This window comes from Engystomops pustulosus, chromosome 5, assembly GCF_040894005.1.
Source record: "Engystomops pustulosus chromosome 5, aEngPut4.maternal, whole genome shotgun sequence".
Taxonomy (NCBI): domain Eukaryota; kingdom Metazoa; phylum Chordata; class Amphibia; order Anura; family Leptodactylidae; genus Engystomops; species Engystomops pustulosus.
In genome coordinates, this window is record NC_092415.1 from 12,580,563 (window position 1) to 12,606,447 (window position 25,885).

Below are 25,885 nucleotides of genomic sequence, written 5' to 3' on the forward strand. Positions count from 1 at the left end.
CTTCTCTCAATCTATTCTATAGCTATTATCTAAACAATTGAATGTCTAGACTGGAGTATCTATCCATTATCTATATTTTAATGTTTCTATGCATCCAAGTTTTGGAGACATTTCACCTTTCTACATAAAAATCATTTAAAGAAAATCTCCCATCACAATCCATCCTGATAAACCAGGGACATTACTCATAGACCCCGGCGCCGGGACGGTGGTATCTTCTTTGTTATCCATGGCCTCCTTCCTTCTAAAATTAGCCTTTATTATAATGCTTATGAGTTTGAAGGGCTTTGGTGGGCGTTACTGGAGCCCCTCTGTGCTGAAGCTTCACAGGCTGTTACACTGTCTCCCTCTGCTCCCTTAGCACTTCCCCCTTCCCTCTGCCTGCTGTAATCTCACACAGTGGGAGAGGGGAAGTGCTGTTGCACATTGTAACAGTATGTGAAGCTAAAAATTTAAGGGGCTCTGGTAAAATGCCCCAGAGCACTTCTAGCTCATTTGTATAATTTTTAACATTGATTTTTAGAGGGAAGGAGGCCATGGATAACAACTATAAGAAGATTACCAGAGTCACGGAGCCTCGATATATGAATAAGTGCCGCTGGTTTATCATGTTGGATTTTGATGGTAGATTTCCAGCATAACCTGGGGAATATGAGGAATATGGGTATTATGTGATTATTTTAATTTCCATTTTCCTGGGTTTTCCTCTTTGCATCTTCCATCTTAGATTAACAGTTTTGTATGTGTTGGTTGGCTGAGACCTAGCTGCTGTGACCCCCCCCCCTCCCCTCATCCATAGACTTCTATGCAATCTGACATCACTGTTAACTTCTGTCAATCTTTCTAGCAAGAATGATTTCAGCAGAGATTCTAAAATTAAACACAAAGATAAGAGCCTCCTGATGACTGATGCAGTAATGGTGCAGGGCCATGTGGTCTCGGGCAGGAATAGAGAGTACTGTGCAGCTATCATGTGGAAGCTGCACAGTTCTCTCTATGGTTGTGATTGATGCTTTACTTCTGCTCTATCAGTGAGTTAAGGGATTCGATAGTCTAGTCATAGGATCTATGAAGATCTCTCAATGTCTAATGCCAATTATTAGATTAGATTTTATTTGAATAAAGAGATTTTGATACTTTTGCCTTTAGCTGTGATGGACGTTATTGCAAATGTTACAAGAGAAAGTGCGGCGTTAGTGTCCCTGATTGATGACTATTGCCTAAAATAATGGGAAAGTGACCCATATGTTCAAGTATGTCATCCCTGTTCATGGTAGTGCTATGTATATGACCTGTATGAACCTTATCAATGGGAAAGATGTGCTGAGATTTATATGTACAGTGGACATAATAGCAAGACTGAATGTGAGACTTAAAGGGAATGGCCATTTGCTATCATCATTTTCATTCTAACTTTTGAACTTGATATCCTAAAATAAATTTGGATGCAACTTCATTGTTTCTGCTTCAGAGCTTCCAAAATAGACATAGAGATAAATGGGATATTCTGACTACCTTTGATCACCACTAGAGGGAGTTTACTGAAATCTGGATCTCATTGTATAATCAGTAGGCATGAAACTCATGAGCTCCCTCTAGTGGTGGCCACAGGAAGTAGAGATTTTCTCATTGAACTCTAGACAAGAGATTCAGAACTTTGTAAGAGTAAAAAGAAGCTTTGATCACTATGTCAAAAGATTATTTGACAGAGAATTTAAGATTTTTTAAACAATAATTTGCTGGATTTCTTGTTCACAGTGAACCTTGTGTAACCGATGATCCAATATGCCATGGCGGGAGCACATCTCTACGAGTATCGTCTTATCTGTGATATGTTTTCTGCTTTTTTACAACATTGGTAAGTAAATATATTACTGTTATAGGATTTTTTATGTCTATTAATAATATGGAGACTGAGCTATGGGATTATGCTGTAACAGTGAGGATCTCACTCAGGCGTGGAGGGAGCTACTCTGAGTTATCAATGTCACCCTTTAACCTCTATATACAACCGCACTTAAGTAGGACAAATGGAGAGGATGTGAATAGGTAAGTAGGGAAGACTTATGTTGTGACACCACTTGTGTTTTATAGGCCCGAGCCTAATGGCGGACAACCAGAGGGAGAAGAGATTAGCCATACTGGGCACAACAGGTGACATCTTTCCTGCCCTATATTGTTTCTTCTATATGTTCAGGAGGTTTCATGATTTCAGTGGCAAAATGGATGCGGATGACCATGAATGTATAGGTTATCAATATAAGATCCTTGATAGGTGACACAAATGAAAACCGTACCTCTATTTACCCAGAATTCCCTAATAGGATGTATACGTATAGGTTTTCTACTCTATGTGATCACATACAATAACTAGATTTATTTCATAAAGTGGAAAAGTCTCAACACAAAATATGTATATATACTCACAGCTCCCACCCTATGCATAAACACATCCCACATACATGATCTAGTGAATTGCACTCTGGGAAGTGTCAGTCATGTACCCGACATTGTCCCCCCTACAGTCCAAAAACATCAGAATTCTGAATGCAGCTCTGACTGTAAATCATCGTTGTTATCAGGGCTGGATTAAGATTGGTGGGGGTCCCTGGGGGTCCCTGGTAAAATGTGGTGGGGGCCCCCGTTGTAGCCTAGACTATGGTGCACATTACTATTCTATATTATCATTAATATTCTAAGCTTTCTCCTACTTACATGTTAGTCTGGCTGCTGTCCTGGCTGGCACAGGGGCCGTAGTTGTGACTGATAGTATCCCCGCCAGTCCCACGGGCCACTGCTTCCCTGAGAGTTCTCTCTCTCCTCTCAAAGATCACTCGGAGGGTGGGGGAGGCCGGCAAGTGATCTTTGATGAAGTAAACCTTACACTGATTGGCTAGGACTTGGCTGGCAACTAGTTCAGCCAACCAGTGATAGGTACTAAGGGAGGGACATTGCTGGTGGGGGCCCCCTTTTTAGTAAAGTGGTGGGGGAACCGGGGCACGCACCCCAGGAGCCCTCCCCTTAATCCGACCCTGGTTGGTATAATATACATAATGCAACTTTTTACCTATGAAGTTTATATATTTATATCAAAGCTGGACATGACCTTTAAATGATTTATTCTCCCTTTTTTCCCCCAGAAATCCCTGCAGCCTCTGTGGATCTTTCTCAGTTTAATTTTACGGATTTAGTGAATGGGATGCTCAACATGGCCCTCAGAGGTAAGTGGAAGGAAGGATTATAGACATTATGGGGAATATTTATCATATGATAGCCCCACCACTGCATATTCACAGCGGGATACATGAAGAGGCTTCCGCCTCTTGATGTATCGGGGCGAGAGGCTGCGAAGTGTTTATCCTATGCCAGGCCCTGCCTGGCGTAGAAAAAACCGCAGCCGGCAGCAGCAAGTGCACAGGCGCGGGGACAGTAACGCCCCAAACCGGCCCACACCCGACCGGCCACGCCCTCTGCCCCTTCACTCCCTACTTCACGCCCCTTCATGCCCCACTGGCGTGAAGGTGGCGGATTGGGGCAAATAATCGCAAGTGCTAGCAGAGGTCCTGATAAATATGCCCCTAAATCTTGGTCATCTTTGTTTAGTTTCACATGGGAAATTCTGAGGCAATTCGGGGAAATACTTACTTAAATAATTACTTAAATTTTTGGATGAACTTCTATTTTTCAGCTATTTTTTTCTTATAACACATTAGAGTAACTATGTAGAGGGCTCCGGTAGCACTTGGGTGCACCTTGCTGATGCCACTCCCTCCGTGATCACTACTGATGATGGTAGTAAAGTAAAGCATTGCTGGGTTTGTATTATCCGGGTATATTGTATTGCAGTGTGACCTCTTCTGGTTGCGGGTTGGTGACAATGAGCTGTGGTGCGTTGTGATACGAGGGTGAGATTGAGTGCAGGTGTGTAGCTGTGTAGAGGCTCAGGAGTGAGAGTCTTTTTTGGGGTTGTAGTAGTGAGAGGTTTCTTAACCTAGTTAGACCCTAGAAGGCCCAATGTACTCCATAGCAGCAGAGTCTGGTGATACCAGTATACTGCAGCTCATGTTAGTACCGTATTTTTCGGACTATAAGGCGCACAAAAAATCCTTTGATTTGAGAATCCCAACGTTTATCTCTCTGCCTCTAATCCCCTCGGCCTTTGTCACTGCTATGTTAGTGGGAGGTTGTTTCCAGTTTAATTCCTATCTTCTTCATGCTATACACAATCTACATAGTGACCACCCTGGTGCGCCTTATAGTCCGAAAAATATGGTAAGTGGAAGCCGAGGGAAGTCAGGAAATAACTGGGTATTTGGCATTTGGGCAGAGAGCACCAAGGATTGAGGTAAGTGCAGATCTAGAACCTTCTGCTGAGGGTCTGTGCATGTGGCTTGGATAGGACCTGTTTAATCAGGCTGAGTTATGAAGGTGGTGGACTGGAGGTTGGGATATCTGATGGAAGACCTGTGCAAAGAGTGAATCCTGGACCAAAGGTGGTCTTGTTGAACATATGTCTTGATGAAATTTCGCATAGTACATGGGTAGGTGATTGCACAACCTGACCAAAGGGTTTAGTGTGTGACGCGTGTCTATCAATGCTCCAGGTGGGTGACTTTTAAAGATCTAACCTTCCTATAATTTTACTTAACCTGGGGCTATATTCGCCCTTACCTCCCATGGTGCTGTCTGCTCTCACGTGAAAGAGCTCTGCATAATTTTTACATACACAATGTTGCAGATTAACTTACCCGGTCCCGTCGCGATCCCGCGGTGCATTGTCCGACAAGGATTCGGGTCCGCTGCGATTCACTAAGATTGTGCGCCCGAGTTCCTGCATGTGTTGCTCCTGCGCCAAGGTCCGCCGGAGTTCACCTTCTTCTTCCCGATGCATGTGAGTGCTGATCTTGCAACACAATTCCCTTTTTACATTCCGTGGTTTGTACGAATCGGTCGGGTTGTCCGACGGCCACGTCCCCGATTTCTGTTGCATGCAAGCCTGCGCCGATGCGCCACGATCCGATCGTGTGCGCCAAAAACCCGGGGCAATTCGGGGCAAAACGGAAATAATAGCGAAACCCGACGAAAGTGCGCCGTTCGGACCCTTAGTTAATGTGCCCCAATATGTAAATTAGACAAAAGATGAGGCGGCACTTACCGAAACGATATTGCAGGTTTATTGTCTCATTGAAGCATATAGGATAGAAAGAGATAGACCTTGGCATGTGCTGGGCCTGGTCACAGGATAGAGAAAGTGCTCTAAGTGCTAAACCTTCCTACCAGGGTGTGCATTTTTTTATGCTGTATTCTGCAATGAAACAATAAAACCTGTTTTATTGATCCGGTGAGTGCCGACTCATCGCTTGTCTACCGTACATTGCTGTCAGCTCTCGCCGAGAATCCCAACATTTAGCTCTCTGCCTCTAATCCCATTGGCCTTTGTGACTGCTATGTTAGTGGGAGGTTGTTTCCAGTTTTATTCTCATCTTCTTCATACTATACACAATGTATAAAGTGACCACCCTGGCAGCTTTCATCACAAGGAGGAGCATGGAGCATGTAATGAGTAGTAGAAACCAGCAGTGAAATAGCAATTTGAAGTGTATAGTCTTTGTTGTATTAACACTAAGGGTTAGCAGCTTCCCTGCTGTGTAGATACAGACTAGTGAGTGAAGGTGTATGTGGTGTAGGCTAAGCTGCAGGGTGAGACACATCACGATGTTCAGGATCACAGACTGGGATGGAGGGGCTGATAGAGATATGGGAGATGTTCTAACAACCCTGTTGCAGGAGGCTGCTGCATCCACCGATGGTCAGCCTATATGGTACGTCACCGTTTACAGATACAAGGTTCTCCTGCTAGTTACACAGAGAGCAGCATCATATGATCTAGCCCTTCCTCAGGAGAGAACAGGAAGCAGCACCAGTAGTAACCATCCAGTTTCTTTTGTGGGTTCATAGAGATAATCATCAGAGAGTGAGGAGCTAAGAAATCACAGACTGAGGTGCAGATGGGCTACACTGAGGAGGATAGCAAAGGAACCGCTGGTTATGGTCCATGACAATTATAGACAAAGTGAGACAAAATCTATGAAATTTTGGAAATATACACAATTACCGTGAAGTTCTGGTAATCAGTGAAGGTCCCACCCCATAGACCATACTGATGGGATCCAGAAGACCACTTGAGACTCTATAAATGACGGCTCTGGCATGTTACTGTACGATGACTCTTATTTATGACTGATATTTGCTTTGCAGGTACCAAACAATTCTTCTCCTTCCTGAGTGTCACGTCGTACAGCTCCTTCGCCTTCCACAAGGTTTCAATCCTAATTTACAATAGTAAGTTTTACAGGATCAGTAGGACCACACAATGGGGGGGGGGCACTTGTATCTTTATTTGGATCCGTTTTTGCTCTTCTTTTTGCGGCTTTTTTGGGAGTGTCTGTTGCAGTGTTCCTACATATATCTTTCCAAGACAGATGTTCTCTTTGTTTTGCAACTTTTTGTAGAGCAAATTAAAGACTTTTTAGGTGCAAAACGAACTGACCCCATGCCTAAATCCATACATGCACCTGAAAAGTCACAAAAATAAATAAAAAACCTGCAAATCAGAGACGGAGGAAAAAAACCCAGACATGTATCACGACAGCAAAATTAGAAAGATACAAATCGCTGCTAAAGTATCACAACGTTAAAAAGGAAACAAATGATGAATGTGCCGCCAATGGCTTCAGTTCCGATTGGTTAATGTGTTGCCTTTGTTTCTTTGCAGTTTCCAACTTGAAATACGTCGACTACCATAAGTTTCCCATGAGGTATTGCTACTGTCTTAACAATCGGACGAATGACTTAACAGGTGACCGGGCAAAGTGTTTTTAGGCTTCAAAAAAAAAAGTTTTTGAAATATTGCAAAAATCCATGAAGCTAAATGATGGTTTAGGTAAGACCCATGACACCGACCTAACAGCAGGTAAACATGGGGTCAACTGTTCTCGGCCCCTGTGATGGTCCAGTTTACAGCAGGCAGAAGTTGCTTAAAGGAAATCTACCACCAGGATAAAGAATTGTAAACCAAGCACACTGACATACTGGTGAGAGCCCCCTCTGGCAGGTTCTGATTTTCTTTTAGTTTCTTAAGACCGTATTTTTATAATAAAAAGGTTTCACAAATTATGCAAATGAGCCTCAGGGGCTCCAGACTCTGTAGACGTCAATGGAGCTTGGAGCCCCGAAGGCTCATTTGCATGATTTTCAAAACCTCTTTTTCTTAAAAACAAAGGCATACAAAGCTACAAGAAGATCAGATCCTGCCAGATCCACACCAGTACGTCAGTGTGCTTGGTTTACAATCCTTCAACCTGGTGGTAATTCTCCTTTAAGGGGTTGTCTGGCGATAGGTAAACACAGCTGCTTTGTTGCTTAGTTGGGACTAGAGATCAGTGGACCTGATTTTCGTGTTCGTCATGTCATCTACACGGGGCGGCCATGTCACATGCAGTGTGTGCTATAGGTTATCCAGAAGACGACACGTGAGACTATAAATGAGGGCTTGTATATGTGCCCTGGGGGCGGGTAGTAGGGATAGCAGAGGTGCACGGTATAGCTCCACTATTGGCCGACCCTTGAATTGCTGGGTGGAAGACTCCAGGTCCTGAACATTGAGACCAAAGAGGATGAATTTGCATCATAAATACCATAAACTATCCAAAAACAGCGTCAAGAGATTCACCAAGAAATTGTTCCTTCTATCAAAACGCAACAAGTTTACGACAAGCTGCGCATTTCTTATTTCTTAAATTAACCTGCGCAAATATATTTCTGTTTCCAGATTACACTCTGTTACTACTGGATATAGTTGGGAATTCCTCTAGTTCTCTGAAGGAGCTCTTCAAGTCGACGTCTATCGTCTCAGGTCAGTTGTGGCAAAAGACCTCGGCGGGTTTTAAGGTGTAAAGAAAATTCATGGTTTGTTCTGTGTATCACATTCAGTGGGGACATTTCATAGAGGTTCTAAGTCACTTTTATATCATAAAAGCCCTGAAATAATCTGATTGGACGGGTTGGACCCCCTTTTGCCTTCAGAACTGCCTCAATTCTTTGTGGCATAGATTCAACAAGGTGCTGGAAGCTCCTCAGAGATTTTGCTCCATATTGACATGATGGCATCACACAGTTGCCGCAGATTTGTCGGCTGCACATCCATGATGCGAATCTCCCGTTCCACCACATCCCAAAGATGCTCTATTGGATTGAGATCTGGTGACTGTGGAGCCATTTGTGTCCAGTGACCTCATTGTCATGTTCAAGAAACCAGTCTGAGATGATTCCAGCTTTATGACATGGCGCATTATCCTGCTGAAAGTAGCCATCAGATGTTACAGGGTACATTGTGCTCATAAAGGGATGGACATGGGCAGCAACAATACTCAGGTAGGCTGTGGCGTTGTACCAAGGGGCCCAAAGACACCATGACACCACCACCACCAGCCTGAGCCGCTGATACAAGGCAGGATGGATCCATGACACCACCACCACCAGCCTGAGCCGCTGATACAAGGCAGGATGGATCCATGACACCACCACCACCAGCCTGACCCGCTGATACAAGGCAGGATGGATCCATGCTTTCATGTTGTTGACGCCAAATTCTGACCCTACCATCCGAATGTCGCAGCAGAAATCGAGACTCATCAGACCAGGCAACGTTTTTCCAATCTTCTACTGTCCAATTTCGATGAGCTTGTGCAAATTGTAGCCTCAGTTTCCTGTTCTTAGCTGAAAGGAGTGGCACCCGGTGTGGTCTTCTGCTGCTGTAGCCCATCTGCCTCAAAGTTGGACGTACTGTGCGTTCAGAGATGCTCTTCTGCCTACCTTGGTTGTAACGGGTGGTGATTTGAGTCACTGTTGCCTTTCTATCAGCTCGAACCAGTCTGCCCATTCTCCTCTGACCTCTGGCATCAACAAGGCATTTCCGCCCACAGAACTGCCGCTCACTGGATGTTTTTTCTTTTTCGGACCATTCTCTGTAAACCCTAGAGATGGTTGTGTGTGAAAATCCCAGTAGATCAGCAGTTTCTGAAATACTCAGACCAGCCCTTCTGGCACCAACAACCATGCCACATTCAAAGGCCTCAAATCACCTTTCTTCCCCATACTGATGCTCGGGAGAACTGCAGGAGATTGTCTTGACCATGTCTACATGCCTAAATGCACTGAGTTGCCGCCATGTGATTGGCTGATTAGAAATTAAGTGTTAACGAGCAGTTGGACAGGTGTACCTAATAAAGTGGCCGGTGAGTGTATATATATATATATAGATCCTATAATGTTCATTTATATCTCAAGTTTTAGGAAGCAAAAAGTTACAATTGTTACCAATTTACATAAACATTAGCGGTGGAGATACAAAATGTGCGATGAATTTTTATGTATTTTTGGGTGCGATGACAATCACCATTCAATAAATGCTGCATTACAGCCGCAGGTTGGGAATTATCATAATTAGGAAGTGCTTGTCATCAATGTGGCACCCTGATCCCAGAGATGAACAAAACAATCCACAATGCACCCCCCGCCCTCTATAGTGATCCACTTAGAATTATTATGTGCCTTGTGTAGTACTTTCACATGGCTCATAGATGCCTTTTGACTGGGTCTCTAGGAGGTAAGGGGTTGTTACCAGAGCCCCTCCATTCTGTAGCTTCACAGGCTGTTACAATGTCTCCCTCTTCCCCATTGGGATTTCCCCCTCCTTCTGTTTGCTATAATCTTACAAAGCGGGAAGGGGTAAGTGCTTCTGCACATAATAGCCTGTGATTCTACAGCATGAAGGGGCTCTGGTAACACCCCAAAGCCCTTCTTGCTCATTAGCATAGTTATAAAAGTGGCTTTTAGAAGGAAGGAGGGAATGAATAACACATATAAGAAGATTCCCCCAGCCATGGTGCCTGGATCTATGAGGAATGTCCTTGGTTTATTTTGATGGATTGTGATGGGAGATTTCCTTTAAACAGTAAATATACACATTGATGCACGAGGAAGACATATTGATTCATTGGTTACAAGTCTCATTAATAAATATAATAACAGACAAAGTCATAGCAAATACAAGAAAAAAGGGAATGAGGAAAAACAAAAAGGTGACTAAATGTATCAAAGTTTAATTATGGTATATAGTATAAATAGAGAAATTATCCCATCTGTAGGCAGCATGTTATAGAGCAGGAGGAGCTGAGCACATTGTACAGTGTCCTATCTGCAGGCAGCATGTTATAGAGCAGGAGGAGCTGAGCACATTGTAAAGTGTCCTATCTGCAGGCAGCATGTTATAGAGCAGGAGGAGCTGAGAAGATTGTACATAGTGTCCTATCTACAGGCAGCATGTTATAGAGCAGGAGGAGCTGAGCAGATTGTACAGTGTCCTATCTGCAGGCAGCATGTTATAGAGCAGGAGGAGCTGAGCATATTGTACATAGTGTCCTATCTGCAGGCAGCATGTTATAGAGCAGGAGGAGCTGAGCAGATTGTACACAGTGTCCTATCTGCAGTCAGCATGTTATAGAGCAAGAGGAGCTGAACAGATTGTATATTGTGTCCTATCTGCAGGCAGCATGTTATAGAGCAGGAGGAGCTGAGCAGATTGTACATAGTGTCCTATCTGCAGGCCACATGTTATAGAGCAGGAGGAGCTGAGCAGATTGTACATAGTGTCCTATCTGCAGGCCACATGTTATAGAGCAGGAGGAGCTGAGCTGATTGTACATGGTGTCCTATCTGCAGGCTGCATGTTATAGAGCAGGAGGAGCTGAGCAGATTGTACATAGTGTCCTATCTGCAGGCAGCATGTTATAGAGCAGGAGGAGCCGAGCAGATTGTACATAGTGTCCTATCTGCAGGCAGCATGTTATAGAGCAGGAGGAGCTGAGCAGATTGTACATAGTGTCCTATCTGCAGGCAGCATGTTATAGAGCAGGAGGAGCTGAGCAGATTGTACAAATTGCCCTATCTGCAGGCAGCATGTTATAGAGCAGGAGGAGCTGAGCAGGTTGTACATAGTGTCCTATTTGCAGGCAGCATGTTATAGAGTAGGAGGAGCAGAGCAGATTGTACATAGTGTCCTATCTGCAGGCAGCATGTTATAGAGCAGGAGGAGCTGAGCAGATTGTGCATAGTGTCCTATCTGCAGGCAGCATGTTATAGAGCAGGAGGAGCTGAGCAGATTGTACATAGTGTCCTATCTGCAGGCAGCATGTTATAGAGCAGGAGGAGCTGAGCAGATTGTACATAGTGTCCTATCTGCAGGCAGCATGTTATAGAGCAGGGGGAGCTGAGCAAATTATACATAGTGTCCTATCTGCAGGCAGCATGTTATAGAGCAGGAGGAGCTGAGCAGATTGTACATAGTGTCCTATCAGCAGGCAGCATGTTATAGAGCAGGAGGAGCTGAGCAGATTGTGCATAGTGTCCTATCTGCAGGCAGCATGTTATAGAGCAGGAGGAGCTGAGCAGATTGTACATAGTGTCCTATCTGCAGGCAGCATGTTATAGAGCAGGGGGAGCTGAGCAGATTGTTCATAGTGTCCTATCTGCAGGCAGCATGTTATAGAGCAGGAGCTGAGCAGATTGTACATAGTGTCCTATCTGCAGGCAGCATGTTATAGAGCAGGAGGAGCTGAGCAGATTGTACATAGTGTCCTATCTGCAGGCAGCATGTTATAGAGCAGGAGGAGCTGAGCAGATTGTACATAGTGTCCTATCTGCAGGCAGCATTTTGCTGAATACAAAACTACACTCAAACCCTTCTTTACTGCTCTTCCTGCTCTATAACATGCTTCTTGCAGCTGAATAAGGTTGCCATTGATTGTGTATTTTTAAGTAAAACTTTCTCCTTCCCTTTGGGGACTGTGATTGTGTCCTTTCTCCTGACCTGTCTTTGTCTTGCAGTGAGTCAGAGCAATGAATCAGACTGCATATACTTCTGTGTGATGACCGGCAGAACAGGTGAATGAAACGTCATTAGACAAACCTGGAGTTTTCATTTTCCGATTATTTATCACAATTTTTTTTTCTTCTATTAGGGAGAAATTTATCCGACTTGTGGGATCTGACACTGAAGCCTCCGGTCGTAAATCTTACATTTCCCCGGAATAATTCCTCGGCGCTGGGTAAGTGATCTGTAGGGCGCAGAAATAATGAATCCGATTATATCCGGGAAAATAAACATGAAACATCTCAATCTCATAAATCCTTATAATTACATTGCGGAATGATAAATACAGCGGATCGCGCCCCGAACTCGGATTCTAATTGGTCGTTCATCTCAATAAGTTCTTCCTCTTCGTGTCCCCGAATCCACTTCTATTTGTCAATCTTTTCATTGCACCAGAAAACTGCTAATTACGTTACTTTGCTAATTTTTGGATACGGTTAACCCTTTACATTTTGTTCTCAAACCCGCCCTTCACCTCGAGTTGATGCCCATAGTAGATAATTGTGTTCTGTGTTGTACATAATATGCAAGAGTAGCAGAGTTACAAGCTGTAATGTGTTTAGAGTACCAGGGATCCTAATACAAACCCATTCACTAGACCACCAGGGGTATTAATGCTCACCCCTTTACTGATGCAGATCCCCAGGGATACTGACACCCCTCCACTACCCTAGACCACCAGGGCTATTGACATTACTCCCTTCTGTGCCCTAGATCACCAGATTCATTTACATTAACACCTCATCTTCTCTAGACCACCAGGGATACTTACACTAATCCCTATGTAGTTCTAGACCATCATGGATACTGTCACTAACCCCTCACCTTCTCTAGACCACCAGGGATACTGACATTAACCCCTAATCTTCTCTCAACCACCAGGGATACTTACACTTACCCCTATGTAGTTCTAGACCACCAGGGATACTGACACTAACTTCTCTGTAGTTCTAGACCACTAGAGATACTGACACTATCCCCTCATCTTCTCTAGACCACCAGGGATACTGGCACTAACTTCTCTGTAGTTCTAGACCACTAGAGATACTGACACTATCCCCTCATCTTCTCTAGACCACCAGGGATACTGACACTAACTTCTCTGTAGTTCTAGACCACTAGAGATACTGACACTATCCCCTCATCTTCTCTAGACCACTAGAGATACTGACACTAACCTCTGATCTTCTGGAGATCTTCTTCTGGGCTCTAGATCATCAGATACAGTAACATTAACCCCTCATCTTCTCTAGACCACCAAGGATACTGACACACACCCCTCTGTAGTTCTAGACCATCAGGGATACTGAAACTAACCTTCCCCATCTCCTCTACACCACCAGGGATACTGACACTAAGCCCTCATCTTCTCTAGACCACCAGGGACATGGACAATAAATCCTTTGTGATTCTACATCAGCAAGGTCACTAAGCCCTCATCTTCTCTAGACCACCAGGAATACTCACACTAACCCATCTCTAGTCATATATACCACCAGGGATAATGACACTAACATCTCTGTAGTTCTAAATTACCAGGGATAATGGCTCCATCTCCTTCTCTGCCCTAGACCAGCAGGATTGACTCCAACCCTTCACTGAGATAAAGTGTTGAGTTGGTTGTAATCTCGTTGCATTTTAGCTCCTTCAGGTCTTTAGATGAGCGTCAGCACAGGACCTTTCTCTGCAGCTGCGTCTCTTGGCTGCAGTTTCTCCTGCTCCTGCACAGATCGCAGAAGCAGGACAGTATACCGGCTCTAGAGACCCAGGAGACCCCGGGGTGAAGGTAGAAGCAGTTTATTAACCCTTCACTACACAGCACTGAACGCGCCTTTGCTTCTATAGACCCAGCCCAGTACAGCCCTACTCAATACATCTGTCCCCAAAAACTGGGAAGATATCCCCCAGAGTCTTTTCATGATTTTATGGGGACATAGAGATGTATATGGAATTTGTTAATGATGTTGATTTTGAGTTAATTTGAAAAGTTAAAAAGCCGTTTCAGTCCTCGTCATTAAAGAGTTAATTAAAAATTTAGTTGTTTTCTTTATATTTCTGCATCAGATTTAGATTCCATTCTGCCAAATTTAATTGTATCTGCTGAAAATACAGAATATATTAAGAGTGTTCCGACAGAACTGTGGACACGGAAAAGTAAGTGCGACTCTAGTGTGTACGTTTCCAAAAGTTTCCATGTTTAATGTTTGGAGTTGGGTCTCTTTATTCCGAATTTGGTACTGTATGTGAGAGTGTAGCTAAAATTGGGGGCATCATGTAATGCAGAGAGGTAACAGCTTGGATGGACTGGAAGGACAGATGAGAACAGTGAACTCTAAGGCTAAACCCTCTTCCCATCTATCCCTACCTAAATGCCCAACCTACCGAAAGGGGTAGGTGGCAACTGGTTAATGTTCCCTTCCTGCAACAAAGTGCCTACATAAAGACAAAGACAAGACAATACAAACATAGAAGAGAAGTCAATAGATATGGGTCAAAACCAAGAGGACAATGGAGAACAAAATTGATAGGCAAAATGGATAGTCAGAAAACACCAGCAAGCTCCAAACAAGGATAAAATATCAGGGAAATGTTTTATGAGATGTCAGAGTCTTGGTCCAGAAGTGAATTGGACCAGTTCACTGACATCCAGACAAAGCAGCCCAGCATGGGTGAAGTGCGAGTGGAGGTTGAATCTGTCCATCTTAGATAACTTAACCGTTAGCAACCCAGAGACAAATCAACAGGAGACAGACAGGTGTGGTGGAAATGAATTAAGTCAGCCAGGAGTGGAATAAAGCAGTGTTCAGACTAGTGAGGACAGAATGTAACCTAAGTACCAAATAAAACACACATCAGAGCATCCTCTGCCGTACTTTACAGATAGAAGATGCCGTTGAAGCCATAAAGGCCACAGATGAACAGCATATTATCTATTCAGAATGATCTAGAATTCTACCTGAAGATAATAATAAATGGTTCATTGAAGTAGATAGGACCGGCACTCAGTCCTTAACCACTCAGTGCACGTGGTTCTGCAGTCAACATGTGAAGAAGTGTACCCAACACTTGTGATCGCTACCTTATAAAGATACACAAGATTGAGCATCGTGACAAGTGCTGGGTATACTGAACCAATAAATGGTTCATTGTTAGATTTCTCTATCTATGTTATCTATCCCGTTATCTCAGCACAGCATCACATGGGCAGCTAGAGACTGCCCCACCTCTGCCTACTGAGATGACAGTGCGATTATTTTTTCTCTATATAAGGGCTCATTCACATGGCCGTCTGCGGGGACGTACATGTGGCCGCAAATTTCTACATCCCCATAGACGGCTATAGCGGCACGGCACAGATACGGTCCGGGCCGCACACCGCAAAAAGATAGAGCATGCTCTATCTTTTGGCGTGTGTGCGGCTGTGCGATGCTATTCTCTATGGAGGGAGGAGGGGTCACCTCCTCCTCCTCTCCAGCACACGGCGGTATGCTCACACGGCGGGCATACCACTGTGTGAATGTACAATAAAACTAAGAGACCATAAGTAAACAGTCAGGGAGGCTGCACTGCATTCTTCTATATACAGGAAGTCCCCAGGTTATGTACAGGATCGCTTTTGTAGGTTTGTTCTTAAGTTGAATTTGTATGTAATTGTAGTTTCAGCCAAAATCATCTTTGGTCTTTGTGACAATTGGATTTTTAAAAATGTTGAACTATTATAAGAACCAGATTTAACAATAAAGCTTCATTACAGACACCTATCCCAAGGCTAAAGTACAGTAAATTACCAACATCCAGATGTCCGTATGTAACTAGGGGTCGTCTGTAAGTTGGGTGTTCTTAAGTAGGGGACCGCCTGTAATAGCTGTATGACAGGAGCCTGTCTAGTCATCAGTAGGAGCTATAGTAGGAACGTGTGTGTTCCCCCTGTTCAGACCCTGACTGATATCAATGCCATTGCATAAACCAGGGAGCCTGGTCCCTGAGAACCCAAAAAGGGTGTAGTTTTTACTTAGCAAGTCCTTTGATTCTACGGGTGCAAAAAATAATAATAAACAATATTGGGGCACATTTACTAAGGGTCTGAATTGCGGTTTTCCGCCGGGTTTCCCGAATTTTTCCCATTTGCACCAAATTGCCCCAGGATTTTGGCGCACGCGACCGGATTATGGCGCATCGGCGCCGGCTTGGAGGCGACAGAAATCGGGAGTGTGGCCGTCGGAAAACCCGATGGATTCGGAAAACCCGCGAAATTTAAAAAAAGAATTTGTGTCGCAAGAATAGCACTCACATGCACTGAGACAAAGGAGATGAACTCCGGCGGACTTTAGCACAGCAGCGACACCTGGTGGACATCGGGTGCACGACCTTAGTGAATCCCGACAGAACCCGAATCCTCGTCAGAGAACGCGCCGTGGGATTTCGACAGGACCGGGTAAGTAAATCTGCCCCATTATCTTCAGAAACTTGCCCAAGAAGGTCAACGATAAGCTACAGAATAGATGTCAGCTCAGAAACACCCATACATTTTTCACCAATCCCATAATTTAGCTCCTTACAACCTTCAATCTAGGAACTTTTTTTCATAAACACTTAAAATATTTTTTACTGATTAATGAATTGTATCTTCAGGAAGGTGAACAGATTTATTAGAGGAGAAGTCTTGAGATGGGTTAGTAGCCAATCCAGCAGGTCTCAACTAGAAGGAATAGACACCTGACTGTGGACAGCTCTGTTTCGGAGTTATTGCTCCTCATCAGTAAAGTGTAGGGAGCTGGGCTCCTAGACGAGAGGCCATAGGCATAGGTGAGGAAGGGTTGGTCTTACAGGAGACTTGGTAAAAGTCTTAAAGATCACTACTGATTCATATACTTTTGGTCTTCCAGCCTCTATAAGCCCCTCCATGCATGAAGATCATCATGGCATCAAAGCAGTAACCAGTCAGTATAAAAGTCAACAAGATTTAGACCTTGGACAAGCAACAGAAAAATCTTTGGGTGAGTCTGAAATTTCGGTGGGAAAACAAAGTTCCTCAGCTTCTACTACTGAAGAAGTTCCTTTGAAAGTTCCGGACATTCCTCCCACCAAGTCCCTTCCATTTATCCATAAAATTTACCCGACTAGATTCCCTTCCTTGAAGGACACCATTGCAGAAAAATCCTACAATGAACCTTCAGACAAACTGTCTTTGCTTCCACCGAACACCTTAAAGGATCAAGGAGTCTTGTTTTTGAGTCATAAAGCTCAAGATGGTTCTTCACTGAAGATTCCCGGGTGGACAACCATTGCTGCCTTAGAAATGCTACAAAGACCTTACACGATGATGCCCATATGGACGGAACGTGGTCTACAAGATCACAACATCTTAGTCACTACAAGGAGGACTGTTTCGGAAGGACAGGTTCCTCGCACAAATACAAGACCTTTAATTAGAACATCATCAAAGGGTACGGACACAAGACAAACCATGGTGTCTGCTTGGGTTCCCATAACTTCTCTACCACATAGAAGAACATCGTTGGCCATGACTCCGCTGCGGGCAGATAGTGATATCTATGATCTACAAAAAGGCCTCACTACAAGGAGGATAACACGTGTAACGAATGAGAAAATACACCCAATTCCTTCTGTGACTCCACCGTTGCTTCGTGAGTAGAATTTGATTATTATTATTATTATTATTATACTGCACTTCATAGTCCAGGATGGGTAATATAATGTGAGTGCAGCTCCGGAGTATAATACAGGATGTAACTCAGGATCAGTACAGGATAAGTAATGTCATGTATGTACACAGTGACTGCACCAGCAGAATAGTGAGTGCAGCTCCGGAGTATAATACTGGATGTAACTCAGGATCAGTACAGGATAAGTAATGTCATGTATGTACACAGTGACTGCACCAGCAGCAGAATAGTGAGTGCAGCTCTGGGGTATAATACAGGATGTAACTCGGGATCAGTACAGGATAAGTAATGTCATGTATGTACACAGTGACTGCACCAGCAGCAGAATAGTGCGTGCAGCTCTGGGGTATAATACAGGATGTAACTCAGGATCAGTACAGGATAAGTAATGTCATGTATGTACACAGTGACTGCACCAGCAGCAGAATAGTGAGTGCAGCTCCGGAGTATAATACAGGATGTAACTCAGGATCAGTACAGGATAAGTAATGTCATGTATGTACACAGTGACTGCACCAGCAGCAGAATAGTGAGTGCAGCTCTGGAGTATAATACAGGCTGTAACTCAGGATCAGTACAGGATAAGTAATGTCATGTATGTACACAGTGACTGCAGCAGCAGCAGAATAGTGAGTGCAGCTCTGGAGTACAATACAGGATGTAACTCAGGATCAGTACAGGATAAGTAATGTCATGTATGTACACAGTGACTGCACCAGCAGCAGAATAGTGAGTGCAGCTCTGGAATATTATACAGGATGTAACTCAAGATCAGTACAGGATAAGTAATGTCATGTATGTACACAGTGACTGCACCAGCAGCAGAATAGTGAGTGCAGCTCTGGAGTATAATACAGGATGTAACTCAGGATCAGTACAGGATAAGTAATGTCATGTATGTACACAGTGACTGCACCAGCAGCAGAATAGTGAGTGCAGCTCTGGAGTATAATACAGGATGTAACTCAGGATCAGTACAGGATAAGTAATGTCATGTATGTACACAGTGACTGCACCAGCAGCAGAATAGTGAGTGCAGCTCTGGGGAATAATACAGGATGTAACTCAGGATCAGTACAGGATAAGTAATGTCATGTATGTACACAGTGACTGCACCAGCAGCAGAATAGTGAGTGCAGCTCTGGAGTATAATACAGGATGTAACTCAGGATCAGTACAGGATAAGTAATGTCATGTATGTATACAGTGACTGCACCAGCAGCAGAATAGTGAGTGCAGCTCTGAGGTATAATACAGGATGTAACTCAGGATCAGTACAGGATAAGTAATGTCATGTATGTAGGGCGTGCGCATGCGCAGTAGTTCCGGCCCCGGAGCCGCGGCCGCGCAGAACGCAGGGGACCCAGACGAGGGCGCGCAGCTTCCAGGAGCTGCGTGCCGAAGATTATCTGGTAGGCGGAGTAACGTGGCTACTGGGGCGTGGAGTAGCCGCGACTAGTAGCCTCATGTCCGGCTACTCCACGCCCCAGTAGCCGCATAAAAAAATTAGCATATAGCTACAATAAAGTTTTCTAAAAGACACCCGGGACGTGAGGATTAGCCCAAAAAAGGGCTATCCTCACGTCCCATCCATCCACCTATCACCCCTTCTACCTTTATAGGTAGAATCGGGGTGGTAGGTTCCCTTTAAGCTCTGTCTGTTGCTGTGAGAGGCTGTGTGCTGCTGCTGCTCTGAGCTCCAGGAATAATCCACCTCCACCTGGGGCCTGCTCTCTCCCTTCCCAGGGAGGGGGTGGGTTTCCAGGCATGAGCCAGAGCGTCAAACCCCAGGCTCCTGCTTCCCGGGCCAGGCCAGCGGGGGTCAGGGGTAGCCAGCTACCAGCCAGCACTATGGAGGACTCAGGGGTGAGACATTCCACCAGGAGTCACAGCAAAGCGGCTCCTACTCCCCCTGGGTCTAGTGTGAAGAGGCAAACCCAGAACCTGGATGTCCATGTTGGTGCAGGTGGGAGCGGTCCTTCCGGGGCTGGAGCTATGAAGCGAAGTGCTCACAGAGGTAAGGCTGACCATGCGGGGGGAGGCTGGGCGGTGCAGGGGCCCCGGGAGTCTTTGTCCACCTATGCCTCCCGGGTCCAGAGCCACCTCTGTGAGTACGAAGAGTCGACCAAGACCATCAGGAGGCTCCGGGAGGAGCTGCGATGTGCCTGCGCCAGGGCGAACACAGCGCCAAAAAAAGCAAAATGGAAATTAATGGAGAAATTAACCACCTAAAGGCAGAGATTGCTAAGCTTGATAAAAGAAAGACTGTCATATTAGATAACAGCGGACCGTTTAAAGAAAAACTTGTTAATGATGATTGATTTGCTCAAATGGCTGATAACTGAGAGCAAAGGCTGATGGGGTTGCAGCCTGCGAGCCAGGTGGAGGAGGATAATGATGATGATGATGACAACGAGCAGCAGGTCACACCTGGAGACCTGCAGGAAGATCAGCAGGCCTCATGCAGTGGGCCCCCTGCAGGACTGTGGGCGGTAACACCTCGCTCGGGGGAGGACAGTGACACCGGCAGCCAGGGAGGGGCGCTCATGGCGGAGATCCGGCTGCTCGAGTCCCCAGTGCGCATGGAGAACTTTTCGTTTGGTGATGAACTCCCAGAGGAAGCCGCTGGGGGGAGCAGCCGGAGGAAGAGTAAGAAGACCAGGCCAAAGCAGCAAGAAGAGGTAAGATTCATATTTACCCCCTCCCTGTAAACCCCCCGGGCAAAGCACAGGGTCAGCTCACTGTGCAAGCCCTGCTACCCAAACCCCCCCGAGTTCTGCTGTGGACCCGGTGCAAAGGTGCAGGGAGATTACAGGTGTGACATCGGATGTGGCGATGGGCTCCGTCTCTGTTCGTGGTAACAGTGGGGGAGCAGGGGAGGCATCGGCCGCAAGGCCGGACAGTCAGTGCGTCTCGGCAGTGGCGATCCCATCAAAATCCAGTGCTGTGGTGCGTCCCCCAGTGGGAGGGGGATAGCCCGGCACTGGTGGCAGCTTTCGGTGCCTCGGCGCCTCTTCATGCTGTCGCTGCTGATCACTTAGGTGGGGGCGGCGACAGTGTGGAGGAGTCGCTGAGGCTGAGGGCTCCGAACCTCCCAGACAGAAAGTACTGTTTTGTGTCTGTGTTGGGGATAATGCACATTCTGTGGAGACTGAAAATCAGCGGCACCTCACACCGGCTAAAGAGCAGCGGCGAATGTTACCAAGTCCCAGGAAAAGTAAAATAACATCTGCTACCGATGATGCGGAGGGCACAAGTGTGACAAGAGTTGTGGTCTCCTCTGGGCGATGCTCTGCGAGGGGACCCCCGTCCCTTGTGCCTGAAGATGCTGAGGTGGTCATGTCCCTTAATATTGGTGCTGGTCCAGCCAGAGTGAATGGTGTCAGTAATGTTGTGGTGGATAATGTAAGTGGAGTTAGTGGTGCAGAACCTTTTCCAGCTTTGGGGGTGAGTGATGGAGTGACTGGTGGTGCGGGTGGCTCGGCTGAGTGTAACATGGAGGTGGGTAGTGTTAATGTGGTGGGTGCAGGGGTTGGTCTGGTTGCTCCTCCAGTGGCGGCCCCTGTTAAGAGCTATGCCAGTGTCGGTGCTGGGGGAAGTAGGGGTCCATCATCCTCGTCTCTGGGGACGGATTTTTGCAACGGCGCCTCCTGCAGGCCTTACAGATGGGAGAAAGGACGATCAATGTAGCGGGGCAGACGCCTGCCCAGCTAAGGCGTCTAGAGAAGCGTCAACAAGAGAGAGAGCAGGGGGAGTCTCAGGTTGCTGGGACAACCTCTGGTGCTATTCTGAAGACCACACCTGTCGCTGAGGCCCCAGGGAATGATGTACTGGATGAGGAGGTCAGGAGGATTGAGAGAGAGGAAGGTGCCACGTCCTCAGACTCCTCCCATTATGAGAGTATGGATGAGGAAAATAGGGCGTGGCTAGAGGAAAAGCGTAAGCGTGGCGCCAAAAAGAAGAAAAAGGGTAAAAAGAAGGGAGGTGTAAGATCTTCTCCCACCCTGACTAAGGTACCCAAGGAAGGTGCAACCAACCCCCCGCTGGTCGAACTTTCAAATCGATTCCTGGCCCTGGATGGAGCCTCTCCTGCTGATGGAGGGGCTGAGGGTGAAGGGCCAGAGGTGGCGGAGTCTCCCCCTGGGGAGTCAGGGTCCTCAGGAGGGGAGACTGGCCCAGAGTTGGGAGACAAGGATGAGGGGGCGGGTCCTGTATCTGCCCCTGAAGCATCAGGGGTGAGGGAGATGGACACCACAATATGTCTAAAAAGGGGGTGTTCATTTCCCGAGGGTGGTGGTAAGATGGGTAAAAAGAAAGCCGTCTAACTCAATCACTCATGATGGCGGCACCCACTCCGTTGACGCTGGCGTCCATTAATGTTGCCAGCATTAAGTCTGATGAGGCTAGATTTGCGGCCTTTGATTTTCTCGGCCGTGTTGAAGCCGACATTTTATTTTTGCAGGAGACCAGGCTGCCAGATTTGGCGGCCGTGTTTAAAACTAAGAGGGAATGGAGACACGGGCCTTCCTATTGGTCTCTTGCGGCCGAGCCGTATAGCGGAGTGGCGGTCCTTTTTACCACACCGGTAGAATGCAGACGAGTTATTGAGTTAGAAATGGGGAGGTGCCTGATCCTGGATGTCCTCATGAAGGGACAAGAACTTCGCCTAATTAACATCTATGGTCCCCAGTCCAAGTGGGACAGGAAGTGTCTCTTTATGAGGATCAAGCCCTACCTTTTTACAAGTTGGCAGGTGGTCTTTGGAGAGGACTTCAATGCTGTCACGAGGTCCCAGGATAGGGGAGGTTCCAGAGACAAGCTGACTTATGATAGCGTCGCTCTTAATAGCATAGCCAGTGAGGCTCGCCTGGTGGATGTCCACATCCGGCACACCCCAGGCCACGCGGGGTTCACCTATTATAGGGGTAGCTGCAGGTCTAGAATAGACAGGTTTATTTAAAGGAGGAAGCCATTTCTTCAGCAGTGTCCGTTGTTGAGGTGGAGTTCTCCGACCACTGTTTTATTTTGTTTTCTCTGAATGTTACAGAGACCCCCCGGATGGGAAGAGGCTACTGGAAGCTCAATTCGTCTCTCCTGGAAGAAGCGGAGATCAGACAATCCTTTGAGGACTTTCTTCAGAGCCAGATACCATTGCTGGGCCTTTGTAGCAGTAAGTCAGAGTGGTGGGAGATGCTCAAGAAAAGGGTGGCGAGATTCTTCCGCCAGCTCTCGATCCTCAGGAGCCTGGACAGGTACCGCCTGTATCAGGGCCTGAGGAGGAAACTCGAGCATCTCGTCTCGACTGGAGGTAGTCGTGAGGACATCTCCAGAGTGAAATCCTTGCTGAAGAGGTGTCAGTACGATAGACACGCATCTTTAGTTTTTTAAAGGGATTATGGGAAATACCGCTCGCCCAACCCTTACCGAAACTGCAAGATGTCAGTGAATGGTAAAGTTGTCACAGGACTGGTTGACAGTACGGGATCCCTGAAAAGGTCCAGATCAGGGATTCTGGAGGTCGTCAGATCCTTCTACTCACACCTCTTGGGCAGGAAGGATCTAGATTGGGATGTGATGTCGGCTTTCCTGGCTGAAACTGTCCCTGAGCCAGGAGTAGACCCCTCTCTTGATGTTTTGACAGAGATGATCAGGGAAGAGGAAGTTAGCCTAGCGATTGAAGGGCTCGCCCTCAAGAAATCGCCAGGTCCGGATGGCTTAACATCTGAGTTTTATAAGACCTTTAAGGGCGCCTTCGTTCCTCTCTTGACTGAGGCATACAATGAGTGTCTTTCCTCGGGCGCTCTGCCGAAGTCAATGAGGAGGTCTGCCCTGATCATCCTGTCAAAGGGTAAGGACCGATCTCGTGTTGAGAACTGGCGTCCCATAGCGCTTCTCAATACGGACAGAAAGGTTTTGGCAAAGGTGCTGTTTAATCGGCTGGTGCAGTTTGCACCCCGGCTCCTTTCGGGGACCCAGCACTGCTCTGTTCCAGGCCGCAGCACATTTAGTGCTGTGCTTTGTGTCCGGGAGGCAGTGGAGCAGGGCAGGGCTGGTAACTGGAAGGGGTACTTGCTGTCCTTGGATCAGGCAAAAGCGTTTGATCGGGTTAACCACGAGTACCTCTGGTCTGTCCTTCTGAGGTATGGCCTGCCGGGTGGGTTTGTCAATTGGCTGAAAGTTTTGTACGCAGGGGCAGAGAGTTTCCCGCTTGTGAACGGTTGGATTGGCCGCTCTTTTGAGGCTGGGTCTGGTGTTAGCCAGGGTTGTCCTCTGAGCCCACTTTTATACGTGTTCGCGATCGACCCATTCCTTAGGAGGGTTGATCGTGGGCCGTTGGTGGGAGTCGGGATGGATCGGGCAGCACCGGAAGCCACTCTAAGGGTGGTAGCGTATGCTGATGTTGTCACCGTTTTCGTGTCCTCGGGAGGGGAGGCGCAATGGGTGATGTCAGAGGTTGACCGCTACTCAGAGGCTTCTGGGTCCAAGATCAACCGGGATAAGTGTGAGAGTCTCTGGCTGGGAGAGGGGGATCCAGGCTTTGATTTCCCGGACACTCTTCCAGGGCTCCAGGACTCTGCCAAAGTTCTCGGCATCGAATTTGGCCAGGGGGATTACCCCATGCAAAACTGGGACGGCAGGCTTAAGATCGCCGCTCAGAAGGTGGACCAGTGGAAGGGTTGGTCTTTGACCCTCAGAGAAAGGGTTAACCTGATTAAAACTTACCTGCTCCCGTTGCTGATTTATCTGGGCAGTGTGTGCATGTTGCCAGAACCCCTCTGGACTCGGGTCTACAGTCTGTTCTTCCAGCTGTTATGGGGGAATAGGCTGAACCTAATCAAGAGGGAGGTTACTTACCGCACGAGGAGACAAGGAGGGTTGTGTATGGTCAACCCTGTGGTGTTCCTAGTGAATACCTTTCTTAAGATCAATATCGCCATCCTCTGGAAAGAGAGGGCTCCTCCGTGGGTATACTCCTGCAGAGGATGGTTTCGGCCTTTCTTCCAGGAATGGGAGACAGGAGGGCAGGTGAAGGATCTCCGTACACCGCATGGGCATCTTCCGGCTTACGCTACCCCGGTTCTGAAGGTGATTCACCGGTGGGGTCTGGGAATGTGGGAGATCAGGACCATGTCGAGGAAACTCCTTGACAAGAGGGTTCTGTTGACCCATTTCCAGAAGCCTCTGGCCCTCAGGGATTGCCCAAGTCGGGATCTTGGGGTGGGTTTGAGTTTGCTGAATTCCATCAGGATCCCCTTGAAGTTTTGGGACGTGACTTGGCGCTGCTTCCATGGAAAGCTGTGTGTGAGGGAGCTCTGAGGAAAGGGGTTGTCCCCGGGAGGAGTGCGGTGGCCTGCTGGAGAGCATGGACCACTTCCTGCTTCAGTGCCCCTTTAACACAGAGGTGTACAACCGGGTGGGCGCTTCCATCCATTGGCCCGGGTTGGCCGGTCTCTCCTATGCGGAGTGGGCCTATGGAGCATTCAGAGGCCTGGGTGGCCGGGACCGCTGCACGTTATTCCTAGTTAGTCTAGTGGTCAGGTACCACACGTGGAACGCACGGTGTTTAGTATCGACGCAGCGTAAAATCCTCCCGGTGGATGAGGTGGTTAGGAACATTCTGGGTGACCTGGTGAAGGTGCGCTCTCTGGAGTATGAGAGGCTGGGCACGGGGAGGGCCTCTCTCCTTTGGAGGGGGTTCTCCTTTAGTGTCCCTTAGTCTGTCATCTCCTCTCCTGGTGTTGGGCTGAAGCTGACACTGTAGATTTTTGTTTTGTATCTGAGGTTATAGTGATGTAGGGGCTGCAGGCGCCGAACCTGGGCTTTATGTGGTTTTGATATATGTTGGTATGTTTAATGTGTTTGTATCTTGTGTACAGTGTGTATATAGTTATATGTAGTTATAGTTCTTGTGTGTATATAGGTTGGTTGGTTGGTTTTGGGGTTTTGGTGTTAGGGTGTTAGGTTGGGAGGGGGGTGGACGGGACTTGGACTATACGATCCTGGGCACTGGTCTGGACTATATAACGCGAACTTTGGACGTTAGACCAGTGTCTGGGGGGGGGTGGAGGGTGATGGGCGTGAGATTTAGTTAGTTATATTTTATGTTATTTAATGTTATTAATGTTATTTCCGTTATATTCATTGTTATTTCTGTGTTTATTTATTGTTTATTTTTTATGTGTATTTTGCTGTGTATTTCGATATT

General features: G+C 46.6%; 1 protein-coding gene across 1 annotated transcript in view; it reads left to right on the forward strand.

Annotated features, from left to right (window-relative positions):
• The window catches only part of HHLA1 (HHLA1 neighbor of OC90), a 51,999-nt gene that overhangs the window by 9,450 nt on the left and 16,664 nt on the right, over window positions 1-25,885 (forward strand). Inside the window, exons 2-11 of the mRNA XM_072154601.1 lie at window positions 1,759-1,858; window positions 2,095-2,154; window positions 3,141-3,221; window positions 6,259-6,342; window positions 6,776-6,859; window positions 7,832-7,915; window positions 11,947-12,003; window positions 12,081-12,167; window positions 14,057-14,146; window positions 16,879-17,640. Coding sequence (XP_072010702.1) covers window positions 1,786-1,858; window positions 2,095-2,154; window positions 3,141-3,221; window positions 6,259-6,342; window positions 6,776-6,859; window positions 7,832-7,915; window positions 11,947-12,003; window positions 12,081-12,167; window positions 14,057-14,146; window positions 16,879-17,640 — 1,462 coding nt within the window. The 5' untranslated portion in view covers window positions 1,759-1,785. The remainder of the gene's footprint in view (window positions 1-1,758; window positions 1,859-2,094; window positions 2,155-3,140; window positions 3,222-6,258; window positions 6,343-6,775; window positions 6,860-7,831; window positions 7,916-11,946; window positions 12,004-12,080; window positions 12,168-14,056; window positions 14,147-16,878; window positions 17,641-25,885) is intronic.